General features: G+C 39.2%; 1 protein-coding gene across 2 annotated transcripts in view; it reads left to right on the forward strand.

Moving 5' to 3' along the window:
• LRRC74B (leucine rich repeat containing 74B) overlaps nt 1-23,313 on the forward strand; it is a 432,482-nt gene that overhangs the window by 214,827 nt on the left and 194,342 nt on the right. For both annotated transcript variants that reach the window (XM_078665884.1, XM_078665885.1), the window contains exon 6: nt 1,257-1,366. In XM_078665884.1, the coding sequence (XP_078522010.1) occupies nt 1,257-1,366 (110 nt within the window). The remainder of the gene's footprint in view (nt 1-1,256; nt 1,367-23,313) is intronic.

Below are 23,313 nucleotides of genomic sequence, written 5' to 3' on the forward strand. Positions count from 1 at the left end.
GAGCATGAGGGTGTATTTAAGGTGGATGTGATGAACTAGGATAAATCTAGCAACATGAATGAGGGCTGTATTAGTGGTATCATCAGTGTGGAAGCCTGTTTTGAAGGAATTGAGTAGATCGTTAGACTTGAGATCCAGTGTCAGTGGGTAATGCGGTGTTCTAGTATTTTGGAGAAGTTAGGATATTGAGACAGTGTGAGTGGGTTGCAAGGGTAAACTGTCGTTTTTTTTTTTTAACCAAGCGTTGCACCACCATAAATGTAAAGTTTGAGGGATAGGTACCAGATAGGAAGGAGTGACCTTACAAGGAGGCCAGACACAATAGTACCTTGGAAATTAGTGTTAACGGTTTTAGTGGGTTGAGTACTGGACAGGATGGCAGGGGCGGAAGAAAGGTGAGCAGATTTGAGTATTGCAGTAATATTTGATGATGATTTTGGAGGAAAGACAGTAAACGTAGCAGAGTGCAGTTGAGGAGTCGTGGCTGTTAGAGGAAGGGTACGTGACACTTGGTGACATAGTGAGAGCTTGTCTAATTGTGGTGGTTTTAAAAAAGAAGAAGGAAACAGTCTGCTGCAGAGACAGATAGAATAAAGAAATTGTAGTCTGTGATAGAGCAAGATGATTGGTAATTCTGCATGAGAATAATTGTGGATATAGTTGAAGTTAGATTATAAGGTGGTGGGCGAAGATAACAATGTTTGAGCCTGTTGATAGTGTTTCTGGACCTTGCTCACATTTAGATAGATTTTCATGGTCTGATTCTTGCACCATTTACGGTAGAACAGGCCCTTCTATACCTTTTCTGCAGAATGGCTGTAATGCTGAAAGGTGATGGTACTGAGGTAATATTCAAATTGAAACAAAGGGAGGCCAAAACGAAATATAAGGATGTTGTGGCAGAGGTCACATACTGACCTTTTTTATTCCTCTGCCTCCCCATTGGTGTCAATGAACCTCCCAACAAATACACGCTATTTTTCGAGGTGTAAAGCCCTGAATATAAATTGCATCACCTTATAGGACCTTGGTCCTATGACCTCCTGTGTTATGACATCACCGAACCTCTTGATGAAATCTTTTTACCATTTTGTTAAGAATGCTTACATCCCTACTGTTCTTTTCCCCTGCACTCTGTTGAATATAATTTTTATGTTTAGAATATTGCAAGCGCTTCTGGGTCAGAACCCTGCAAAGTGGCCAATTTTGAGCTGGCTTCTGTGAACAGCTTCAGTTTTCTTGTCTTCTTATTTAAGGTGAGACCCTTGGTGTTGCACTAGCAGAAAACACTGGGATGAGGGAGCTGAATTTCAGCTGGAACTACCTGCGAGGAAAAGGAGCCATTGCATTCGCCAAAGGCTTGGGGGTAGGTTCTAAGCATACTCGTTTAAAGATGTATGTGCGTGGGGGAACGTTTGAGTATTTGTATGTGTGTGTGTGTGTGTGTGTTTGGGGGTGTTCTAAGTGTACTAAGTATGCTAATTTCAAAGCGTGTGTTTGTGAGGGTGTGTGCAGGTGTTCTAAGTGTAGTCATTTCAAGGTGTGCATATGTGTTGGTGAGTGGATTCCCAAAGTCCCCATTTCAAAGTGAATGAACGTGTTGATCCAGCGGCCTATAGGAAATATGTCATAAACAACGCTACCTAACTCTATAAACTATTACATTAAACACTACTCTAACTCATGGACCCATTGATCAAATATGACATATTTTGACCTACTGAATCAGGTGGTTAAATTAAACTTATATACAACTTATTTACAATTTATATACAACCGCGGAAAAAGATATCATCATTTTAAACAAACCTAACTATTTATATGACCACCATGGCGATGGCATCTAGCTAATAGTAACTCACACTTCTGAATAACCAAGACCAGCTTGTTTTCATAAGTAAGATTTTATTAACTAATTATAGATTGTTGTGAATATAATTTTATAAATGTAGTTTTATTAGAATCATAATAAGCATGTTTGAAAACATTATAGAAAATTACAGTTTTAGCAAGAAATTATAATTTTAGCATTTCTAAAATTCTAAGTCCCTAGCTAAGCTTAATAAATGGAAATAAAGTAAAGTCTTTAAGGGTTCTTACGTGCTCCACGCAAAGTCTGTCGGCACGACACCCTCATCCGAAAGTTGAAAAGCAGCAGCCAGCCCTAACCATAGGGCAAGGGTTTTTTATACCTTTCTAAGCTAGCTAATCTAAGTAAAGGAAAATTTTCTGCAAAAGTCGATGTCCCATTGGTCCGAAAGTGACAAGTGACATGTCACCCCATATTTCAAAACTTCCATTCTGTCATATTCTTTGAGACCATTGTCTTTATTGTACGTGTTCCAAAGCTTCCTTAGTTTGCAACAATTTGAACAAGAGTTCTCACTGACTTCATTTTACTTCCTCGGATGCCAAGTTATCAGACTTTCTTTCTGCCGGTTTCTGACCTTGGCCACGTCCGACAAAAATAATGACAGCGCTTCTTCATTGTTTAGTGAATGTAACTTTCATGGAAAACTTTATGGTGGACATCGTGCTTCAGGAAGAAATTGAATTCATCTTTTAGCAAACTCGAGCAAACTAGGCCCAAAAGCAGGCAACTTATTTTTCTAGTATAAAACAAACGCAAGAAAAGTATTAATGTAAGAAATCATATTTTATTCTGTTTCCACCCTTCGTTTACTAATTCATTAACCCACCCTATTAGTCTAGTGTTACCTAGCAAGAAGTAAACAAATAAAGCAGCATTTTATATCTACCAGTCTTCAAGAATCCATGAAATCTTATATGCACCTATAATAGTAGAAATGACATCACATAGACAAGGAAAGCAAAATAAGCACATGCCACTTTAAATTCTGCAGCAGTTAGTAATGACAAAAATGAAAACGACAAATTAATTAATTATTTTTACACGAACAAAAGATGCAACAATGATGCACGTTTATGAGCACACATGTTAATGTCCCCATGTATAAAGTTTAATCTAGGTTGGGTTAGAATAACACATCACAAATTATTAATATTATTAATTTATTTTATGGAAGTGTGACTTCGCGAGTTTAAACAAAATTTTATTTTCTATCTCGCTCCATCAACTCCCTCATCTGGTGATTAACAAATCACCACACCATAACCCAAAAATTGAGAAAATTTAGACTTCCTGGAAAATGATTCAAATTCATTGGAGTTAGTATTTCTAGAAATGTGTTTCTGCAAAATCCTTGCAATTGTCATACTGTGCTCTGTGTAATTCTTGTAACTCAATTTCCCTTTCTTCTTCTTTTTGAATTTTATAAATTCTTCTCTTTTCTTTAATTTGCTTCTTTCTCTTATGCAACAAACAACCAATTTTTGTCAGAACAAATATGAATATGTTGCACATGTAAAATGCCGCAGACTCCTCACTCTTTTGCAAGGAGTATGTCTAAAGCAAGGCGATCTTGAATCACCATAGATCTGATTGCAATGACCTCAACGTTCACTAATTGGAAACCATCAGCTGTATCGGTTGACAATCTATCAACAATTGTGGATAATTTTCTGATTCTCCCTGAATTCAGGGTTATACCTACTAAAGGTATCACTGCTTCAAAAATATCTCCCAAAATCTCTGTAAAAGTTTCTCTTTTAGCCCTATTTACATAATTATTAATTTTGAACAATCCTTCTGTATTTCTATTAACATGAAAGATTTTAGGAAAAACAATCCCAACATAACAAGTCCCATACCAATGGTCAGGAAGGTTGTAGTAAGCTTTGTCACCACAAACAAAATATATCCCAGGGAAGATTGGATCTTTTCCATCTTTGAATCCCCAACCTCCCATAATCTGATATGTATCTTCACAATTGCTTGCACCCACAAAGTAATTATCAAAAAGTGTATTGTCCCTTCTAATGCAAAGCTTACCACTAATTGGTTTATCTATGTGAATTGCAGCATTATCAAGTGTTTTACCATTTAACTTCTCATCCTCTTTTTGCCAGAACCTAGACTTAGTCTGCTTGACTATTTCATTTCTCTTGTAAATTGCTCTCCTCTCTTCAACTAGGTTCAAAATTTTCTTTCCTTCAACACTTAATTTGCAGGTTAGATTGTTTTTGTAAGCATACTCATATGTGAGTTCATTAGTAACAAGGAAAAATTCCCTCATCTGTTTAGCCTTTTTATGCTTATTCAAAGTAGCCTCAATTTTTAAATTCGCGAAGATTTCATCATAATTCGAATAATAATATTCTAAGCGTCCAGTTTGATAGAACAGACTAGCTAACACACTACATGTTACACCATATGTAAGAGGAAGCATATTGTATGTCACTCCCTCAGAAACAGAAGCAGGTAATTTAACACAAACATAACAGTCTTTAGCATTCATTACCTTGACATATTCGCTCAAAAGCCTTGTAAATGTATTGCTTGAAAAATCACTAATAGATTTGTCCTGATGAATGTCAGGCCGATGATCAATAACTTTGCCTATTACACTATGTTTGTTTTGACTAACTGAAGCTTTGCTTGTCATGTTTACTTTATAAAAATCTTTGTTAATTTCAAAAGGAATAACAACAGCTAAAATTAACCAGAGCAGAATCAAAATGAGCACACACACCAGTGTCATCTTACAACATCTCTTAAAAATGGAACACCTTGAAGTACTCTGTTCCTTGACGTAAGGCATCTTTTATTAGCTTTGCCTTAAAAGAAAACAAAAATTATTTTAAAAATGATTTAATAAATTATTTTACACCCCCCTTTTTAAAAGAATTATTATTTTTTTTAAACCCTAACAGTATTTCTTCGACCTTATGTCACAAATACATTTTCACAGCTAAACAATTTTTCTTCGACCTTATGTCACCTAACAAGATTTCTTCAGCCTTTTGCCAAAAATTAAAAACCATAAATTCCAATAAAAATCTCTATACTTCAATCATTGTCACTAATTTCTTCAATTTCTTCTTCTTCTTGGCTGCTATCGTAAATATCGATAACAGGGGGAATCACTAAATAAGACCACTCAGGAGATTTATATTTTTGATTTGGCTTTATAATCCTCCTTGTCTTTCTCGTCACTACTTCAATTTTTCTTCCAACTCCAATTTCCTTTTCACCATCCTTTTGACTACTTATTTCTTCCATCTGCTCCTTCGGTTTTTTGATCAATCTGACTCTCAGCCTTCCACCTGGCCAAAAATCTGTTTTTCTCAAGAATTTTCTTTTAGGTTCAGAAACATTTACTTCTGACTTCCAGGATCTTTTCTTTGCACTTCTGCTTTCACCTTCAACGTCACTTTCTCCAGTATCGTAGTCTGAAACTTCAATGAATGACTCAGGAACTTTTCTAATCGGCAGTTTCACTCTGTCAGGAACTATGCTTTGTCCACCATCACTGGTACTCGGTAATTCGTCCTCCTCCTCTTCTTCAATTACCTCCAACTTCCCAGTTTCTGGTCTTCCGTTCCTTACTTCAGAGCTTGATTTCTGCTTTTCGATACTCTCCTGGTCAGAAATTTCAATTGGTTCAGCTTCTCTGTCTTCAACAGAATTTACTCCATTTATCTTCTTAACTGAATCCTCAGTTGTTTTTCCTTTCAATAGATTCTCCTCTTCCCCAGAATCTATTTCAATAATTTCCAAGTCTTTTCTTCTCAACTCTATATTCACAGGTACATGTTCCAGATGTCGACCTCCCTGTCGATCTTCAGAATCTGGATTTGTTTCACTTTCTACTTCGGAATCAGAATCTTCCGTAGTATCACTCTCATCATCAGAATTTTCAGGAGTAGGCACTGGAATAGTATGACTAGGATGTATCCACCTTTTCAATCCTCTGCACTTTACTGCATTAGTAGTGACAAGAATAATTTGTCTAGGCTTCTGCCATCTAGGAACCAAACAATTTCTTCTTCGATGTACTTTTGTTCTGACCCAATCACCAGGTTTCAAATCATGTGTCTGAACTTTTTCATTTGATTGTGCTTCAGTTCCCACCTGATTAGACACAGAAGTTACTATATCAGATAACCTCTTACAGTAATCCAAAATAGCACTGTCATTTATGCTTAACAATTTACCTACAGGTACAAAAGCTTGTCTCATAACTCTGCCCATGAGAATTTCATGAGGACTCAAACCTGTCTTTCTATCAGGTGTACTTCTTTTTTTTTCTTTTAACATATTTATTAAATTTTTCCACAGTTTTTCCACATATTCCAACGTGTGTATTACAGCACATACCAATTTCTCAGGTGGTTATATAGTACATATACATTTCATTGTTTTTATACAAATTTTCATATCATAAGCAGATATAATAAACCAAAAGACAGTCCCCCAGAACAAATCAAATCAAACTTCTGTTGCACTATTCTAGATTTATCCTGCTAGTTTTCCACGTCATAATTGGTTGCCATATTTTTTTGCCTAAGGCCTTAGCCCTTCTACCTTTCCTGTCGTATATTGCCTTTTCTAAATTATATATAGTAAGGAGACTAGCAATCCAGTCTGCAAATAGTGGAGGAGCCTTATTCAGCCAATTCCTTGCAATACAGATGCGGAACACTGCTATTGAAACAAAAATAAACTCTACTGGCATAGCTTCCATCATGCCTACCACCCCTAAAATGATTAATTCATCTAGAAGCTTAATCTTAATCCTAAGCGTTTTATCAAAAAATTCTTCAATCGCCGTTTTCAAAGTAAATAGTTGTGGGCACTGCGCAAACATATGTACTATATCTGCTCCGCTCGCATTACATCGTGGGCAAGTTATTCCTGTTGTTCCGCCCCACTGGGCAATTCTAGCCGGTGTATGGTAAAGTGAAAATAATGTTTTGAAGTGTTGCGATTGAAGGGTTGCCGAGCATAGCACCGCTCTACCCAGATCTAGTGACTCCTGAAAAATTTCTGAGCCTGAGCCCAATTTTTCCATCCATTTTTGTGAAAATTTTGCCCTTTCATCTGACTTAGTTCCTTTCAGTTCTGCATAGAGATGTCTTATTGTACATTTGGTGGTTATTTTTATATAATCCATAATTTTGCAGTGCTGCATCCCAAGCAGACCACCTTGTTTTTGTATTAGAAAACTCCTCACTTGTAAGTATTTATAAAAACTATTGTGCTCTAGTCCAAATTTTGCTTTGAGTGCTCCAAACTGCATGATATTGCCCTGCACATCCAATAAGTTCCCTATCTGCATTATACCTTTATTGTACCAATCAGACATAGTGGCATCCTTAAAGATCTCCCTCGGCAATGAGCTATTCGTGTACAATCTTGTATAGATATTAAATCTGCCTAGCCCTAATTTTTTAGCCACTCCTTTCCACACCCTATATACTGCATTCAACGTCTTAAATCTCGTATGTTTGAAATACGTGAATTCAGTAGTATTGAAAAAACCATTCTCAGCTTCCTCCCCCAGCAATACGGTATACACATTAGGTAAGCCCACCTCACTATCCGTTGGTTGCTCCAGACCTCCCCCTCCTATTAACACCTTACTGTATTGTAATACCGCAGCCCAATAATAGAGCCTAAAGTCTGGTGCTCCCCAGCCCCCTTTTTCCCTATCTACCGTCAAATGTCTGTATGCTCTTCTTGTTTTCCCTTTCACCCAGATGAATTTATTCAAAATCAATTCTAATTTGCTAAACCAACCATTTTCAAAATATAGGGGTATGGATCTAAGTAAATACAGCACTTTAGGGAATGTTATCATTTTTATGACATTTATTCGACCCATTAAGGTCAGATGCAAGTTATTCATTCTTTCTGTGTTTGTTTTAATTTTCTCCAACAGTGGTCTCATATTGATTTCAACTAAACTATCTAACTCGGATGTGATCTTCACCCCTAAATAAGTGACTTCAGGTGCTATTCTTATATCATGATAGTTTACCCAGTTATTTTTAATTATTTGTGTTTTTCCTTTATTTAGTGAATACCCTGAAAATTTGCCAAAAAGTGTAGCCTCCTGTTCGATTTCAATAATGGCTGACCCTGGATCCGGTGTGACCACTGCCACGTCATCCGCATATGCAAGTGTCTTATATGCATAGCCATGTAAACCAATCGGGAGAATGTTCGAGTTTCCTTCTAACCTTCGCAAAAAAGAGTCTAGATATAGGGCGAATAACAGTGGTGAGGCCGGGCAACCCTGTCTTGTACCACGCTTTATATGTATATCCTCTGTGTACCTTCTATTAATCCTTACTTTGGCTGTTGGAGCCGCATATAACGCCTTTATAGCCTGTATATAACCTGTGCCAATCCCAAACCACTCCAAGGCTTTCCACAAATAGCACCAGGAGACCCTGTCAAAGGCCTTCTCTGCATCCAAAAAGATGGCTGAGGCAGGGTCTCCTGCAGCTCCCGTGGCATCCAATATGGTGATCATTCTCCTTGTGTGTTCCGTAGTCCCTTTACCGGGTATAAAACCATGCTGTGTTGTGTATACCAGCCCCTCAATTACTCTACTGAGTCTTTGTGATAAAGCCTTAGAGTATATTTTTGCATCTGCGTTCATAAGCGTAATCGGCCTATAAGAGCCAGGATCCAGATGTGTTTTATTCTTCTTTAAAATGACTACTATACTTGCACCAGCCCATGACTGTGGTGTATTCTCCCCTATCTGTGCATGCCTTAAAGTATCCAACATGTCTATCCCTAGTGTATCCCAAAACGTCCTATAAAATTCTGCCGGTATCTGGTCAGGTCCTGCAGCCTTCCCCGGGGGGAGTTTTGATACTACATTATGTAGTTCACTCAGCATTAGTGGAGCCTCTAGAGTCTCTTTATCTTCCAAGGACAGTTCCTTGTGTGGGATACCAGCCAAATAGTCCTCTATCTCGTCTCCCTTACTACTCACGGCTTGATCATATAATTCAGAATAAAACTCTCTAAACACCTCCCTCACCTCTTCCACCTTGGTTACAACCTTCCCACATTTATTCTTAATTTCTTTAATTTCCCCAGCTGCCAGGTCTTGTCTAGTACGCACTGCGAGCATGTGTCCAACCCTCTCGTTGAACTTGTAACACTTTTCTTTTTTTGCCAAATAATTAGCGGCGGCTTTATTAGCTAATCTTTCCCCAGTTTCTGCCTTCTTCAATTCTATTTCTAGTAAGACCTGCTCAAGAGGTTCTTGATTTATAACATGCTGGATAAGCTGTTGTTCTAGGTTCCTTAAATCCTGTAGCCTACTGGCTAACTCCATTTTCTCCTTTTTGCTCCTATGTAGAGTATAAGCCAGTGTTTCCCCCCTTACCCCTGCTTTGAATGCATCCCAAACCATGCCTGCGGTTGCCGTACCTCTGTTTACCTCCCAGAACTGTGTAATCCATACCTTCATTCTGCAAACATAGTCATCTTCTCTGAGCAACCCTCTTTCAAATGTCCAATAGTACTCTTTGTGACTAATATTGTGGTTCCGGGAGATAGTCAACACCAGTGGATTATGATCTGAGGAAACTCGAGGTAATATTTCTATTTTTAGTTCTGATACTAATGGACTGGAGACTAAGAAGTAGTCTAATCTGGCTATACTTCTATGAGGGGCCGAATAAAAAGTACTACCTGTCCCTATAGGATTGTATGCCGCCCAAACGTCTACCAACGCATTATTATTCATTAGATTGACAATGGCTTTTCTTACTCTCTTCTTACGCTCGCCCTTCATCCCCCCTCCCCTCATACCCAACCCTGTTAGCCCATTGATGTTGAAATCTCCACACACAATTATAGGTTCGGTCCATAGCGGCAATTCGGTATCTAGATACTCAAATAAATCAGGTTCGTCTTCGTTGGAACCATATACAGAAACAATTGTGTAGCAGCATCCGGCTATTTCTCCTTCTATCATCACCCATCTACCATCCACGTCTTCCTTCTTTCTCTCTACTTTCATCAAACCTTTTTTTGCCAGTATGGCCACTCCTTTTGTTTTAGTATCTTGGTGCGTGTGTGCTAATACATCAAACCCTAGCTGATCCATAAGATACCTATCCTTCCCCCTCACATGTGTTTCCTGCAGACATATGATATCCAATTTTAACCTTCTGCACATGGCCGCTACTTTCTGCCTTTTACCCCCATCATTTATCCCGCATATATTGATTGTAGTAATTCTTAACGCCATCTGCTTTCATAAAAAAGACCAAAAAACAAATCCTCAAAATATTTTCCTGCCACCTTTGTGTGCCTACATACCTTTTTATTTTGTGCTGTGCAAAACCTTATCTCTTTACCACCCCCTTCCTGCCCCCCTCCCCCACCCCCCTCTTTCCCCCCTCCCCTTGCTAGCCCCCCCCCTGTCACAGGCAAATAGGTCCATTTGACCTATGTGTGGCTGCGCGCTACTGTAGTGTCGCTATCCTTCTCCCACCCTAGTTAACCATATTACCATCGTGAAACCCAATATAAAATATGCCTAATATTTTCCTTATTTAACCTATGCTGGATCTGATTCCTTGCTCTTCCTGCCTTTCTGAAGCTCTGTAATCTCTGCAAGATATTCCCCTGCCTTTACTTCCGAGAAAAACATTCTGATGCGGCCCCTTGTAACCACTTTTAACTTAGATGGATACATCAAGTATGCTTCTGAGCCCTGTCGTTGAAAAGGAGTGATAAGCTGTCTCAGTTTCCACCTCCTTTCCACGGTAATATGGCAGAAGTCGGGCCTCGTGAAAAAAGTAATCCCCTCAACTGATTTTTTCCTCTCTGGTCTTGCAGTCTCAAAGATTTCCTGCCTAGCCAAAAAATTTCCAAAAAAGACCAGCATTGCCCTAGGCAATCTATTCTGATTACTGCTGTATTGGTTACTGCCACTTCCCCCCTTCTGCGTTAATGGAAATCTATGCGCTCTCTGCACTTCGACTTCCCACTGCCACTGCGCCTCTGGGTATGCATCTTTTAACAGTTTAACCATAAACCCCCTTGGGTCCTTCCCTTCCAGTCCTTCTTCTATGCCTAGAAAGCGTAGATTGTTCCGTCTTTGGCGATTCTCTAAATCTTCCAGCTTCCACTGCACGTCTTCGATCATCTTCCCTTGTTCTGATCTTGCATTCTGCCAATCTGTAACCTCATCCTCTAATTTCCCAGTTCTTTCTTCTACTTGTTCCACTCTACTTTCAACTTCCTGATATTTTCTGTTCATTTTCCTGATGCTCGCTTGTATTATCTTTGTATCCTGCCTTGCTCGTCTGCTTTCTAAGCGAGCTTCTAAGTGCATTTGCTTCAGCATAGAGAACATACCATCCAAAGTTGCTTGAGGCGGGATATCATTTAACTCATTAGGGGCGTTTAAGGGATAAGTCTCGGGTGCCACTCCCAGATCTTGATCCTGGAAAATTTTGGAAGCACTACCATAGTCCCATAACAGCTTCCTGTTTGTACTTGTTGCTGCTCTGTCCATCTCTCTGTCCCGCCTTATCATTGTTCTTCTTCTTCTCTTTTGTGTTTCCCTGTTTCTGTGCTCGCTAGAGAGGGATCTTTCAGACTCTGTCCCAGATGATAGGTCTGTGTTAGTGTCCTCTTCCTCTGATCCCAGCAATGAAGAGTCTGACCCCTCGGTCACGGAGTAGAACTTTTCCCTCTCCGGGGAGCATACTCTCCTCCCTTTTGCCCCCTTTGTTGTGTGGCTCTGAATACTTTTCATACTGCCCCAGGTAGACTGTATCATTATACTGCTGTCCACGGGCGTTGGCGCTAGATTTACTTCATTCAAAGCTTCGAGCATTTGGGCAGTGATAATGTTTGTTTCCAATGTTTCCTTTGATTGGGTATTACTAAGCTTACTTGCGTTATTCGCCGTCTTTGATCCTGCTTCTCCGCCTGCATTAACGTCTTTGTTCGTGCTGGCGTCCTCGACAGCCTCCTCTACAACCTCCGCTGCATTCTCAAGCCCCTGTGCGTCTCCCGCTAGAGGCCTGAGCGTTTCAGGCCCTGGTTGCTTAGCAACCGCCGTGCTTGCGTCCTCGCGGTCAGCGAGGAGAGTTTCCGCGTTCGGTCTTGAGTTTGGATTCGAGGCACCTCCAGCGGCCAGGGTTAACTGCTGATTTCTTCCAGCGAAAGCCTCTGTCACAGTGGGTTGCCGCCGATCCTTGCCAGCGGCAGGTACAGTAATCGCATTCTTTGCTGTTCCACTTTCGGAGTGAGAGCGCCTCTGTTGTGCCTGCGCTTTACCTCCAGGAGTCTCCGGTTGTGTTGCTTGCGAGGCTGTCTTAATCTCCGCTTTAGAGTCGGCCTTTTCCTTGTCTTTATCCTTAGCAGGTCTCTCGCTCTTCTTGGGCTGCGTTTTCTGGGAAGTGCCGCTTGTAGCCATAGTTGTTGTGCGTTTACTCAGCGTGACCTTTGGTACAGCACCTGAGCGCTGCAACATCCTTAAGGCTGTATAGATACTGTCCACAATCGCCTTCTTAAAGTGCTCACAATAATAGCACCCCCAGGTTGTAAGCACCTTTTGTAATGTCTTGATGCTAATACCGCCTTCAGTCCAGAGTATACCCCGTAGAATCAGCATGCTTTAATCCATATCCAGCCATTTATTCCCTGGGTCCAGGAGAAGGAATAAGTGCGACTGCACTCTACAGCAGCCTGGCGGCCATCTTGCCCCAACTCTCTCCTGTGGCAATCTTCTGGTCCTATCAGGTGTACTTCTTAATGACATTAGGACAAGTGGAAGAGCATCAGTCCACTTCACACCAGTTTCTAGACACATTTTTCCAATTCTGTTTTTTATTGTCCCATTTATCTGTTCAACCACCCCAGATGCCTCTGGTCTGTATGCACAGTGTATCTTCTGCTCAATATTCAATGCCTCACATATCAGCTTCATAAGTTTGTTATCAAAATGGCTTCCACCATCACTTTCAATAGTGACTGGAAAACCGTACCTTGGGATAATTTCTCTGAGCAGCAGTTTTGCTACAGTAATTGAATCACAATGTCGTGTAGGAAAAGCTTCCACCCATCTTGAAAACAAACAAACAATCACAAGAACATATTTCAAACAATTGTGTAGAGGCATTTCAATGAAATCCATTTGCAACCTGGTAAAAGGACCACCCTCTCGGCCAATTACTCCTGTCCCTACAACTGATTTTCTATTGGGGTTCATTTGTTGGCATGACAAACACCTTTGACAAAAAGACTCAGCAATCGTTCTGAATTTTGTGTTAAACCAAGTCTCTCGGAAAAGTCTGATCATCGCATCTCTTCCAAGGTGAGCTGGACCATGATATAATCTAGCCATGTCAGCAATCAAGCAATTTGGTAAAACTATTCTGCCATCTTTGTAAGTCCACACTCCATCCTCATCACGTGGTCTACATTCTGCTCTCAACCACAAATCTTTTTCCTCATCATCTGCTTCATTTTGTAAGTCCCTGATTTCTTGCCATGTCTCTACTGTTGTTGTTAGCATCAATGAATTTGAATCACATTCCTTACTTTTTTCCCGATTATATGCACGACAATTTTTCGCACAAAATTTTGCTGTTTCATCAGCATAGGCATTGCCTTTTGAAATATAATCCACACCTTTAGTATGTGCTGCACACTTTACAATTGCAATCTCTTTTGGCAATTGTATAGCGTCAATTAATCTCTTAATAAAAACTGCATTTTTAATTGGAGACCCTGCTGAAGTTAAATAGCCTCTCTGGGACCAGAGCTGTCCATAATCATGCACAACTCCGTACCCATATTGACTATCAGTAATGATGGTAACTCTTTTATCTTTTGATACTTCACAAGCACGAATCAAAGCAATCAATTTAGCCACCTGTGCTGAACGAATTCCCTCAAGACATGATGCTTCTTCAACATCTGCAACTGTACAAACTGAATACGCTGCTTTCAAAACACCTCCTTCTGTCCTCAAACAGGAGCCATCCACAAAGTAGACGACATCTGATTCAGGCAAAGGTACATCTTTAATATCCTGCCTTGGTTTGGTGCAAAATTCCATGACATCCAAACACTCATGTTCCATTTCATTCTCATCAATGATTTCTGAATCAGGTAATAAAGTAGATGGATTTAAATTCAAACATCTTGAAATGGAAACATTGTCTGCTCCTAGAATGATTTTCTCATACTTCGTCATCCTGCTGCTGGTTAAATGTTGAGTTTTACCTCTTGTCAGTAATATTTCAACTGAATGAGGCACAAAAACTTTCACAGGAAATCCCATTATGATTCCTTCGCTCTGTTCAAGACTAACACTAGTAGCTGCAACTGCTTTCAAACAACCTGGTAAGGCTTTAGCTACAGGGTCAAGAACTGCAGAGAAATATGCAATGGGTTTCTTCAAATTCCCATGTCTCTGAATTAACACAGACAATGCACATCCTTCTCTTTCACTACAATACAGTTCAAAACCTTTCTCATAATTTGGCATGCCTAAAGCAGGAGCTTGACATAAACTCTTTTTCAAATTCTCAAAACACTCCAACTCAGTTTCATTAAGAATAATTGGATCTTTTACATCAGACTTAGTAAGTCTTTGTAGTGGTTTTGCAATTACTGAGAATCCACTTATCCATTGTCGACAGTAGCCAACCATTCCTAGAAACATCCTAACCTGTCTCTGTGTTCTCGGAGGCTGCATTGCTTGAATCATTTTTATTCTTTCAACTGTTACCTGTCTCTTTCCTTTAGCAATTCTATGACCAAGATATTTCACTTCTTGTTTACAAAACTGCAATTTTGCTGGAGACACTTTATGTCCCTCATCAGCAAGATGGTTCAGAAGTATTATGGTGTCAGTCATACAATTTTCTCTTGTTTTAGCAGCAATCAACAAGTCGTCAATATACTGCACTAACGTTGACCTGCCAGGTAAATTTAAATCTTCCAAATATCTTTTTAATAGCTCATTAAAGATTGAAGGCCTCTCTGTATACCCCTGAGGAATTCTACACCATGCGAGGGTCCTACTCTGGAATCTAAAAGCGAAAATTTCCTGACTCTCTGGATGTAAAGGAACAGTAAAGAACGCATTGCAAAGATCAATGACAGTGTACCATTCTGCATCATGTGGAATTTGATACAAAATGACTGCTGGGTTTGGAACTACAGGACGACATGGAACTACAATCTGATTAATTTTTCTCAAATCTTGAACTATTCTGTACGTTCCGTTCGATTTCTTAATTCCCATGATCGGTGAATTACAAGGACTACTCCCAATTTCCTTTAAAACACCTTGTTTAATGAATTTTTCAATCACAGGTATAACTCCCTCAATTGTCTCAGCTTTCATTTTGTACTGAGGAAAATTCTATTCCCTGCTTCAGTGTAATTTTGACTGGATCGACATGTTTCATCAGACCCATCTCATTTCCCGTCAAATCCCAAATTTCAGTTTTTACTGTACTTTTTAGCTCATCTGGCAATATCTCTTTTTCAAATGTGGGAAATAACTTTGATTCCTCTGATTCCATCAACATCATTGTCATTCTGTATAAGCCATCTTCTTCTATTGTTTGCAATTCAACTCCATCAAGAGAACAATATATTCTGCAATTCATTTTGCACAATATATCTCTGCCCAATAGATTTACTGGACTACTGTTACAAACTACAAACCTGTGTTTGTCTTTAAAATTTCCAATTTCGACCGGAACTGGATCAGTTAAATCGGTTCTGATCTGTTGATTACTTACTCCAACAACTTGGATGGTTTCCCCAGAGAGAGGTAGGTTTTCAATTTCCACTGATCTAACAGTAGAACGGGTAGCACCAGTGTCCACTAGAAAAGTGATGTCTACATCATTAACTTTCCCGTTTACAAAAGGACCAGACTGGTCAACCTCAAGAGTGGCTCCAATAACACACTCTTCCCCCTCTCTCGGGCACCGTCAGAAATAATCATCAGAGTCACTTCCCTGTCCTTCTGTTAATAAAAACTGTTGCGAAGCATTTTGCACAGTTTGCCTTTGGGATTTTATTACCTGTTCATCTCCTTGAAATCCCACACCAGAATTATATTTTTGTATTCCCCCAGAATTAGGAAAAGGAGGCTGTGGCAATTGATTCTGTTGGTGATTCACCTGATGCTGCAGCTGTCGCTGAAGATTTAACTCATTAATATTCTGTTGTAACTGTAGCTGTCGCTGCAGATCAACATCACTCTGCATCTGTGGATTTAACAATGGATGTTTTAAATTTCTAGGAGGTTTCTTACATTCATCTCTCCAATGTCCAATCTCGCCACAATTAAAACAAGGTAATTTCTGCTTCATCTCTTCAATTTTGGGATTAAATTTTCTGATAATATTATTACTCTTAAACTTTCCTTGACCAAAATTTGAATTTGTAGTCTGGACAAAATTTGTGTTTTTATTTCCAAGATTAGCAATTTGTTGCTCAGCTACTTTCACTTGAGCCCACATTGCCTTTTCCTTGAGCTTCTTTTGTCTCACTTCTAATTCATCACTACAGTATTTTGCCTTTCTCAAAATATCATCAACAGTAAGTGCTTGCCATCCGACAATACTGTTCCTAATCATATCAGCAATTTCCGGTTTCAAACCATAAACAAATCTGTAGACGAAATGACTCATATCTTTTTCGTCTAATTTTTCATAGCCACTGTATTGTTTAAAAATCAACAGCAATCTTTCATAAAATGAATGAACTGATTCCTTTGGTTCCTGGTTTGTTCTTTCTATTTTAACCCAATCAACCTCTTTAGGCGGAATTTTTTCTTTTAACCAGTAAATCCCTTTTTCATAAAAATCCATTACAATCGGATTAGGAGCACCTGTTTCTTTTATTCGATCAGGTTCTACTTTTGGCCAACTTATGGATATTTTACATTCTGTCCAAAGATCCGATGGAACAACAATGTCAAAAAATCCATCCAGATCAATCCACAGAACCTTTGAGACTTTAATGAACCCGTCTACCTGTCTATACCACTCAACAGGTTTCTCTCTCAGCCTCGGAAAATCATTTGTAAAAAGTAGTATGTCCTGTCTTGACCAAGGGACATGAACATACCCTCCACCTGCAATCTCTCTCATTGGAAATTGTTTTGACAATTTTTCCAATTTCTCATCTTCCTTCTTTCTTGTCCATTTAACTCTCCACTTACTCAATTCTCCCAGTTTTTTGATATAAACAATTAAATCTTTTATGTGCATTATTCTTCCCATTGAGTTCAAATTCTCAATGTCATTCTCTGAAAAATCTAATCTGTAATGTTTTGCAAAATTCTTTTGCCTGCTCAAATCAATTTCAAGTTCTGCTGCCAGTTCATCCAATTGATCATATTTATTTTTTGTTTTCCACTGAATACTCTTGCAAATGAACAGTAGTTCATCATCTCGATAAAATTTTAAACTGTCAGGACCAATTGTACCAATTATTAATTCCTCCAAATTTGCTTTTAATTTCGCAACATCAAGTTTAGGTTTTGCCACCCTGATTTCAGATTACTCAGCATCAGATTCTGCACCCATCGGTGATTTAGGAAATGAATCCTCATTATAAGTTAAATTAGGCATTCTCATTTTTGAAGAATTAATTTCAGATATGTCTGAATAAAATTTTTCAGCAACCTTTTGAATTTCTGCATTTAAAGGAATAGTCAAACCTGGCTTGTTAACTTCTCTTTGCTCAAAGACAGGCTGAACAGGACCAATCGTTACTGGAACTGTCACAGCTTCGATGCCTTTTGTTATTTGTCGAATTAATTCTTCTTTTGATCGTAAATACTCAGAAGAATTCACAGCTTCCGCATTTCTGACTTCTCTCACATAATTTTTTGGAGCTTCCCTATCTCTTGGAATTAATGAAAAATGTCTACCTTCAATACAGACATCTGCATTTGTCTCAGTTTCTAATTTTCTAGGAGTTTCAAAAGATTCAGAATTATTTGGATAAATCTTAGAAGAATCATTAATTGGAGGTGCACTCGGTGTGACTTCTGTAGAAGTCATCGGAGTAGACCATGACCTAGGGGGTCTCAAAGGCTCATTCTTTTTATTAGAAGTGTAAATTTCTTCTAAAACTGTATCTTCAGTTTCACTCTCTACAGAAGCATTATTTTTCTTTTCAGTTCTTTTTTCACCAGGAGAACCTAAAACCATTTCTCTAATTAAATAGAGTCCCTCACTCATACTTCCTTGTCTCCACATTCGCATCCTATCTTCATGTGTCTCCCTTCTATAAATTGGAGTTTTAGGAGGTCTTTTAATTCCACTTGCTTCTCTTTGTAACTGAAACATTTCATCTTCCCATTCGACTAAAGCTTCGAATTGAGTAGGTCTCGGTTTTGGAATAAGAGCATTCATTTTCTCTCTCAAATTTCTTAAAACCTTTACGTTAAACGAACCATCATCAGGCCAAGACAAAACACCATCATCCTTAGTATAGTGTTTCCAAATATCAAACCACAAAACTGTATGATAACCATATTCACCTTCCATGTACGCTGCAGGTGTTTTATACTTATGAAGTAATTTACCACCTCGCGTTTCGATTTTCTTGTCAGGTGAGATAAAAATTTTAAATTTCTGGAACAACGTTGGCTTTTTCTCAACGTGTTTAAAATGATAACTCATTTTTAAAAGTTAAATTCAATTAACAAATTTGTTCATAAAATATTTCCGGGATGTTCCGCAAAGCCAACCAATCCGTGCGCGAAACACACTAACAAGCCAATGAGAGTTGAGCTACGTCACTAATTTGCTCAACCAATAGATGTGAAGCTTTTCTGAAAAGCCAATCAGCTAACAGTTTGTCAGAAACTCAAGAACCAATCAGAACACTGCTAGTGATGTATGTCACCCTATCACAGCGCGGCTCTGTGACGTACACAGTAGCTGCGGTTTCTCGCGTCTCACTCTCAGCGCTCACCCCTCCTTCACAAAATCTTTTCACAGCGCCATTTTAAAATGCTCTTTCAGTGAAAATTAATTTTAACAACGACAAGAAAGACTCATCATCTGTCTGTTTCTCTAATAAGTGATAGAATTGCAATCACTCAAGTATTCTCTTTCTCGGAATATGAGGCGCTATTCCCATAGAATATACAATTGCTAGTACAGTAATCTTTTTACTCTACCCTTCAAACAAGTAATTATGAACTCATTTTCCTCAGAACGCACAACTAAGTGACTGTTCAAAAGTTCCACTTGAACATAATTTACAAAACAACCTCGCACTTTCACACGGAAAAAGTCCCTAAATTCAAACACACATGAAATCCGTACAGGACTCTCACCTGTTTATAGAAATTATGCACCGTTAGTAGAATAACGAAGTTATCTGTACAGGACTCTCACCTGTTTATAGATATAAAACATGTACCCTTACAGGACTCTCACCTGTTTATAGATAATCATGCACCGACGTTACGTTACCCTACCCTTCACTCAAGCTTGAATATAACTAATACTTTAATCACAGTGAGTTTTAGAACGGGCACATTGTACCTATACTCATGCTGTTCAAATTTCTTAGATAATGCTCACTATACAACATTCACACCTAGCCCTAACGTGTCTTGCACGGCCACAACACGTGTGATACACGGCGATATCACTACTCTGAAACAGATCAAATGCCCTGTGTGACTGCCTCCTCATCACACAATCTGTACCGGTACTACTCACATATAGCACAAAAACGAACTTAACATGTGTTAAACATCGATCCTATATCTATACCATAACAAACTGGTTACTTTTAGCAACCATCAATCTCTGCTACCAGAAGAATTGATCCAGCGGCCTATAGGAAATATGTCATAAACAACGCTACCTAACTCTATAAACTATTACATTAAACACTACTCTAACTCATGGACCCATTAATCAAATATGACATATTTTGACCTACTGAATCAGGTGGTTAAATTAAACTTATATACAACTTATTTACAATTTATATACAACCGCGGAAAAAGATATCATCATTTTAAACAAACCTAACTATTTATATGACCACCATGGCGATGGCATCTAGCTAATAGTAACTCACACTTCTGAATAACCAAGACCAGCTTGTTTTCATAAGTAAGATTTTATTAACTAATTATAGATTGTTGTGAATATAATTTTATAAATGTAGTTTTATTAGAATCATAATAAGCATGTTTGAAAACATTATAGAAAATTACAGTTTTAGCAAGAAATTATAATTTTAGCATTTCTAAAATTCTAAGTCCCTAGCTAAGCTTAATAAATGGAAATAAAGTAAAGTCTTTAAGGGTTCTTACGTGCTCCACGCAAAGTCTGTCGGCACGACACTCTCATCCGAAAGTTGAAAAGCAGCAGCCAGCCCTAACCATAGGGCAAGGATTTTTTATACCTTTCTAAGCTAGCTAATCTAAGTAAAGGAAAATTTTCTGCAAAAGTCGATGTCCCATTGGTCCGAAAGTGACAAGTGACATGTCACCCCATATTTCAAAACTTCCATTCTGTCATATTCTTTGAGACCATTGTCTTTATTGTACGTGTTCCAAAGCTTCCTTAGTTTGCAACAATTTGAACAAGAGTTCTCACTGACTTCATTTTACTTCCTCGGATGCCAAGTTATCAGACTTTCTTTCTGCCGGTTTCTGACCTTGGCCACGTCCGACAAAAATAATGACAGCGCTTCTTCATTGTTTAGTGAATGTAACTTTCATGGAAAACTTTATGGTGGACATCGTGCTTCAGGCAGAAATTGAATTCATCTTTTAGCAAACTCGAGCAAACTAGGCCCAAAAGCAGGCAACTTATTTTTCTAGTATAAAACAAACACAAGAAAAGTATTAATGTAAGAAATCATATTTTATTCTGTTTCCACCCTTCGTTTACTAATTCATTAACCCACCCTATTAGTCTAGTGTTACCTAGCAAGAAGTAAACAAATAAAGCAGCATTTTATATCTACCAGTCTTCAAGAATCCATGAAATCGTATATGCACCTATAATAGTAGAAATGACATCACATAGACAAGGAAAGCAAAATAAGCACATGCCACTTTAAATTCTGCAGCAGTTAGTAATGACAAAAATGAAAACGACAAATTAATTAATTATTTTTACACGAACAAAAGATGCAACAATGATGCACGTTTATGAGCACACATGTTAATGTCCCCATGTATAAAGTTTAATCTAGGTTGGGTTAGAATAACACATCACAAATCATTAATATTATTAATTTATTTTATGGAAGTGTGACTTCGCGAGTTTAAACAAAATTTTATTTTCTATCTCGCTCCATCAGTGTGTGTGGGGATGTTGTAAGTGTGCTCATTTCAATGTGTTTGTATGTTTGTTTCTTTGTTTAAACTAGAGTTCTTCAAAGTCGGTCCTGGAGAGCTAGACCCATTTAGATTTTTAGCATATCTCCATTTAGATAAAAGTAGTTATCTTAAATTTCTGGCACGGACCCGGCCCTCCAGGACTGACCTTGGAGAACCATGGTTTAAACCTTTATTTTGCATAACCGTGGCCATAATAAGCAGTCAGAATGCATCACATTACAAGAAAGGAGTACATCACATATCAATAATCATAATAATTTAAAAATATGTACAACATAAAACTTCCTAGCGAAAACATGCAATTCTTAAGATATTAGCAACATTCATGTAAACACGAAGGAAAATAGGGGGATCACCCCACCTAATAAACGCTTGCCTGGAAGGGTAGGTAAAGTGCAAAGGCTACTTTGTTACAAGATAAATAAATAATATCAGAGCACAACTGCCTATGTTTAAAACTACTCAAGACAGAAGTAAAACATATACAAACTGCAATGAAATCATTCTTTTGATGGCACATCTTAAAAAGGAGCTTACATTAACACAAATTGTGGGGGTCTCCAGAGCTTGGAGAAACTCCAGAGCTACCAGGGAAAAACGAATACCCTATGTTATAACAAAATGGAATACATACATTTTGCTAAGATCTTGATCAAACTTGCAGAAGAAAACAAAATGTAACAAACTTTGGGGTGAAACGTCATCACGTGGGCATGTTAGAATGCTGGCCACGTCATACTGGCCCAGGGGAAAATGAAATTGGTACTTTATGAAACCTAAGTGGAAAAGCTTTAGGTGTTATACAGGGCTGTGTACTCTCTAAAAGTGGCTTTGGAGGACTCATTCACAGTTCTAAGTCTATATATATTGTTTTTATACAGAGATTTAATCTGAGACACATCTTGCTTGGTCAGAGTTTCCGGTCTCTGGAAAAACTACACCTCCCCCAGGTCCTCAAACATAGGGGCCGATTCTGATGGCGGACGGACCTGAGTCCGTCCCCCACCATAGAGTAGGAGGGACCGTCTGCAGGGGCTGCGGCGGTCCCTCCGTGCAGATTAGGATGTGACCGCCAGAGTGGCGGTCACATCCTCAATCTTTAACATTGCGGCGGGTGGAGCTTCAAGCTGCACCCGCCGCAATGTTAAAAATGCATGCACGGCATTTGCGTGCACAAAGCAGCAGGCACCGTGCGGTGCCTGCCGCTTTGTCCACGCAAATGCAGGGGGTACCATAGGTACCCCCATGTGCACCCCTCTCCCCCCCTTCACCCAGGGGGCCCGCAACGGGCCCCCGAAGTGAAGCTCCATATGCTTTTCCACGGCAGAAAAGCCGCCGTGGAAAAGCATACTTTGTACTCCATCCTAATATGGATGGCGGTGTCTGATAGACACCGCCAGCCATGTTAATGCTTTTCCGCCGCGGTCGGAAGGCGACCGCGGCAGAAAAGCGGAGGACAGATTGTAAGACCCACCAGCCATTCTAATTTGGCGGTGGGTCTTTCAAGCCTCCGCGGCGGATTTCCCGCATCCTCCGGGCCGGCGGTGGCTTCCGCCGGCCCGGTGGATGCGGGAAATCCGCCATCGTAATAGGCCCCATAGTCTTTAGATAGTGAATCCATGGGATATGTACCCCTCTATCACAGGTGAGGCAGTCAAGAACTATTTCTCTATTGAATATTGCATGCAGGTTAGTTCATATTGAGCATCACAGCGACAGTGGGGCAAGATTAATGGAGTCCTCTGCATATTCCATCCCTAGATCCTGGTGCAAGATGAAAGTAGCCCCATATTCCCGCTCCATTTATCAGGATATGGACACATTTCCTCCTATACATTTCCAATAGAGGGGCTACGTTTTTTTTCTGATGAGTCTGGCCAAGTTGAAAACATACTCAACTGAGCATCACAATTCATGCCATACTGCAGTGATGCAGGGCTCCCTGTTCCCCTTGGAATCAGACTACACCCATGGTAAACATCCTGGGCAAGTGCCACATGGTGACCTTGCAACGTGATATCTCACATCTCGGTAGGGTTTA

This window comes from Lissotriton helveticus, chromosome 11, assembly GCF_964261635.1.
Source record: "Lissotriton helveticus chromosome 11, aLisHel1.1, whole genome shotgun sequence".
Classification (NCBI taxonomy): domain Eukaryota; kingdom Metazoa; phylum Chordata; class Amphibia; order Caudata; family Salamandridae; genus Lissotriton; species Lissotriton helveticus.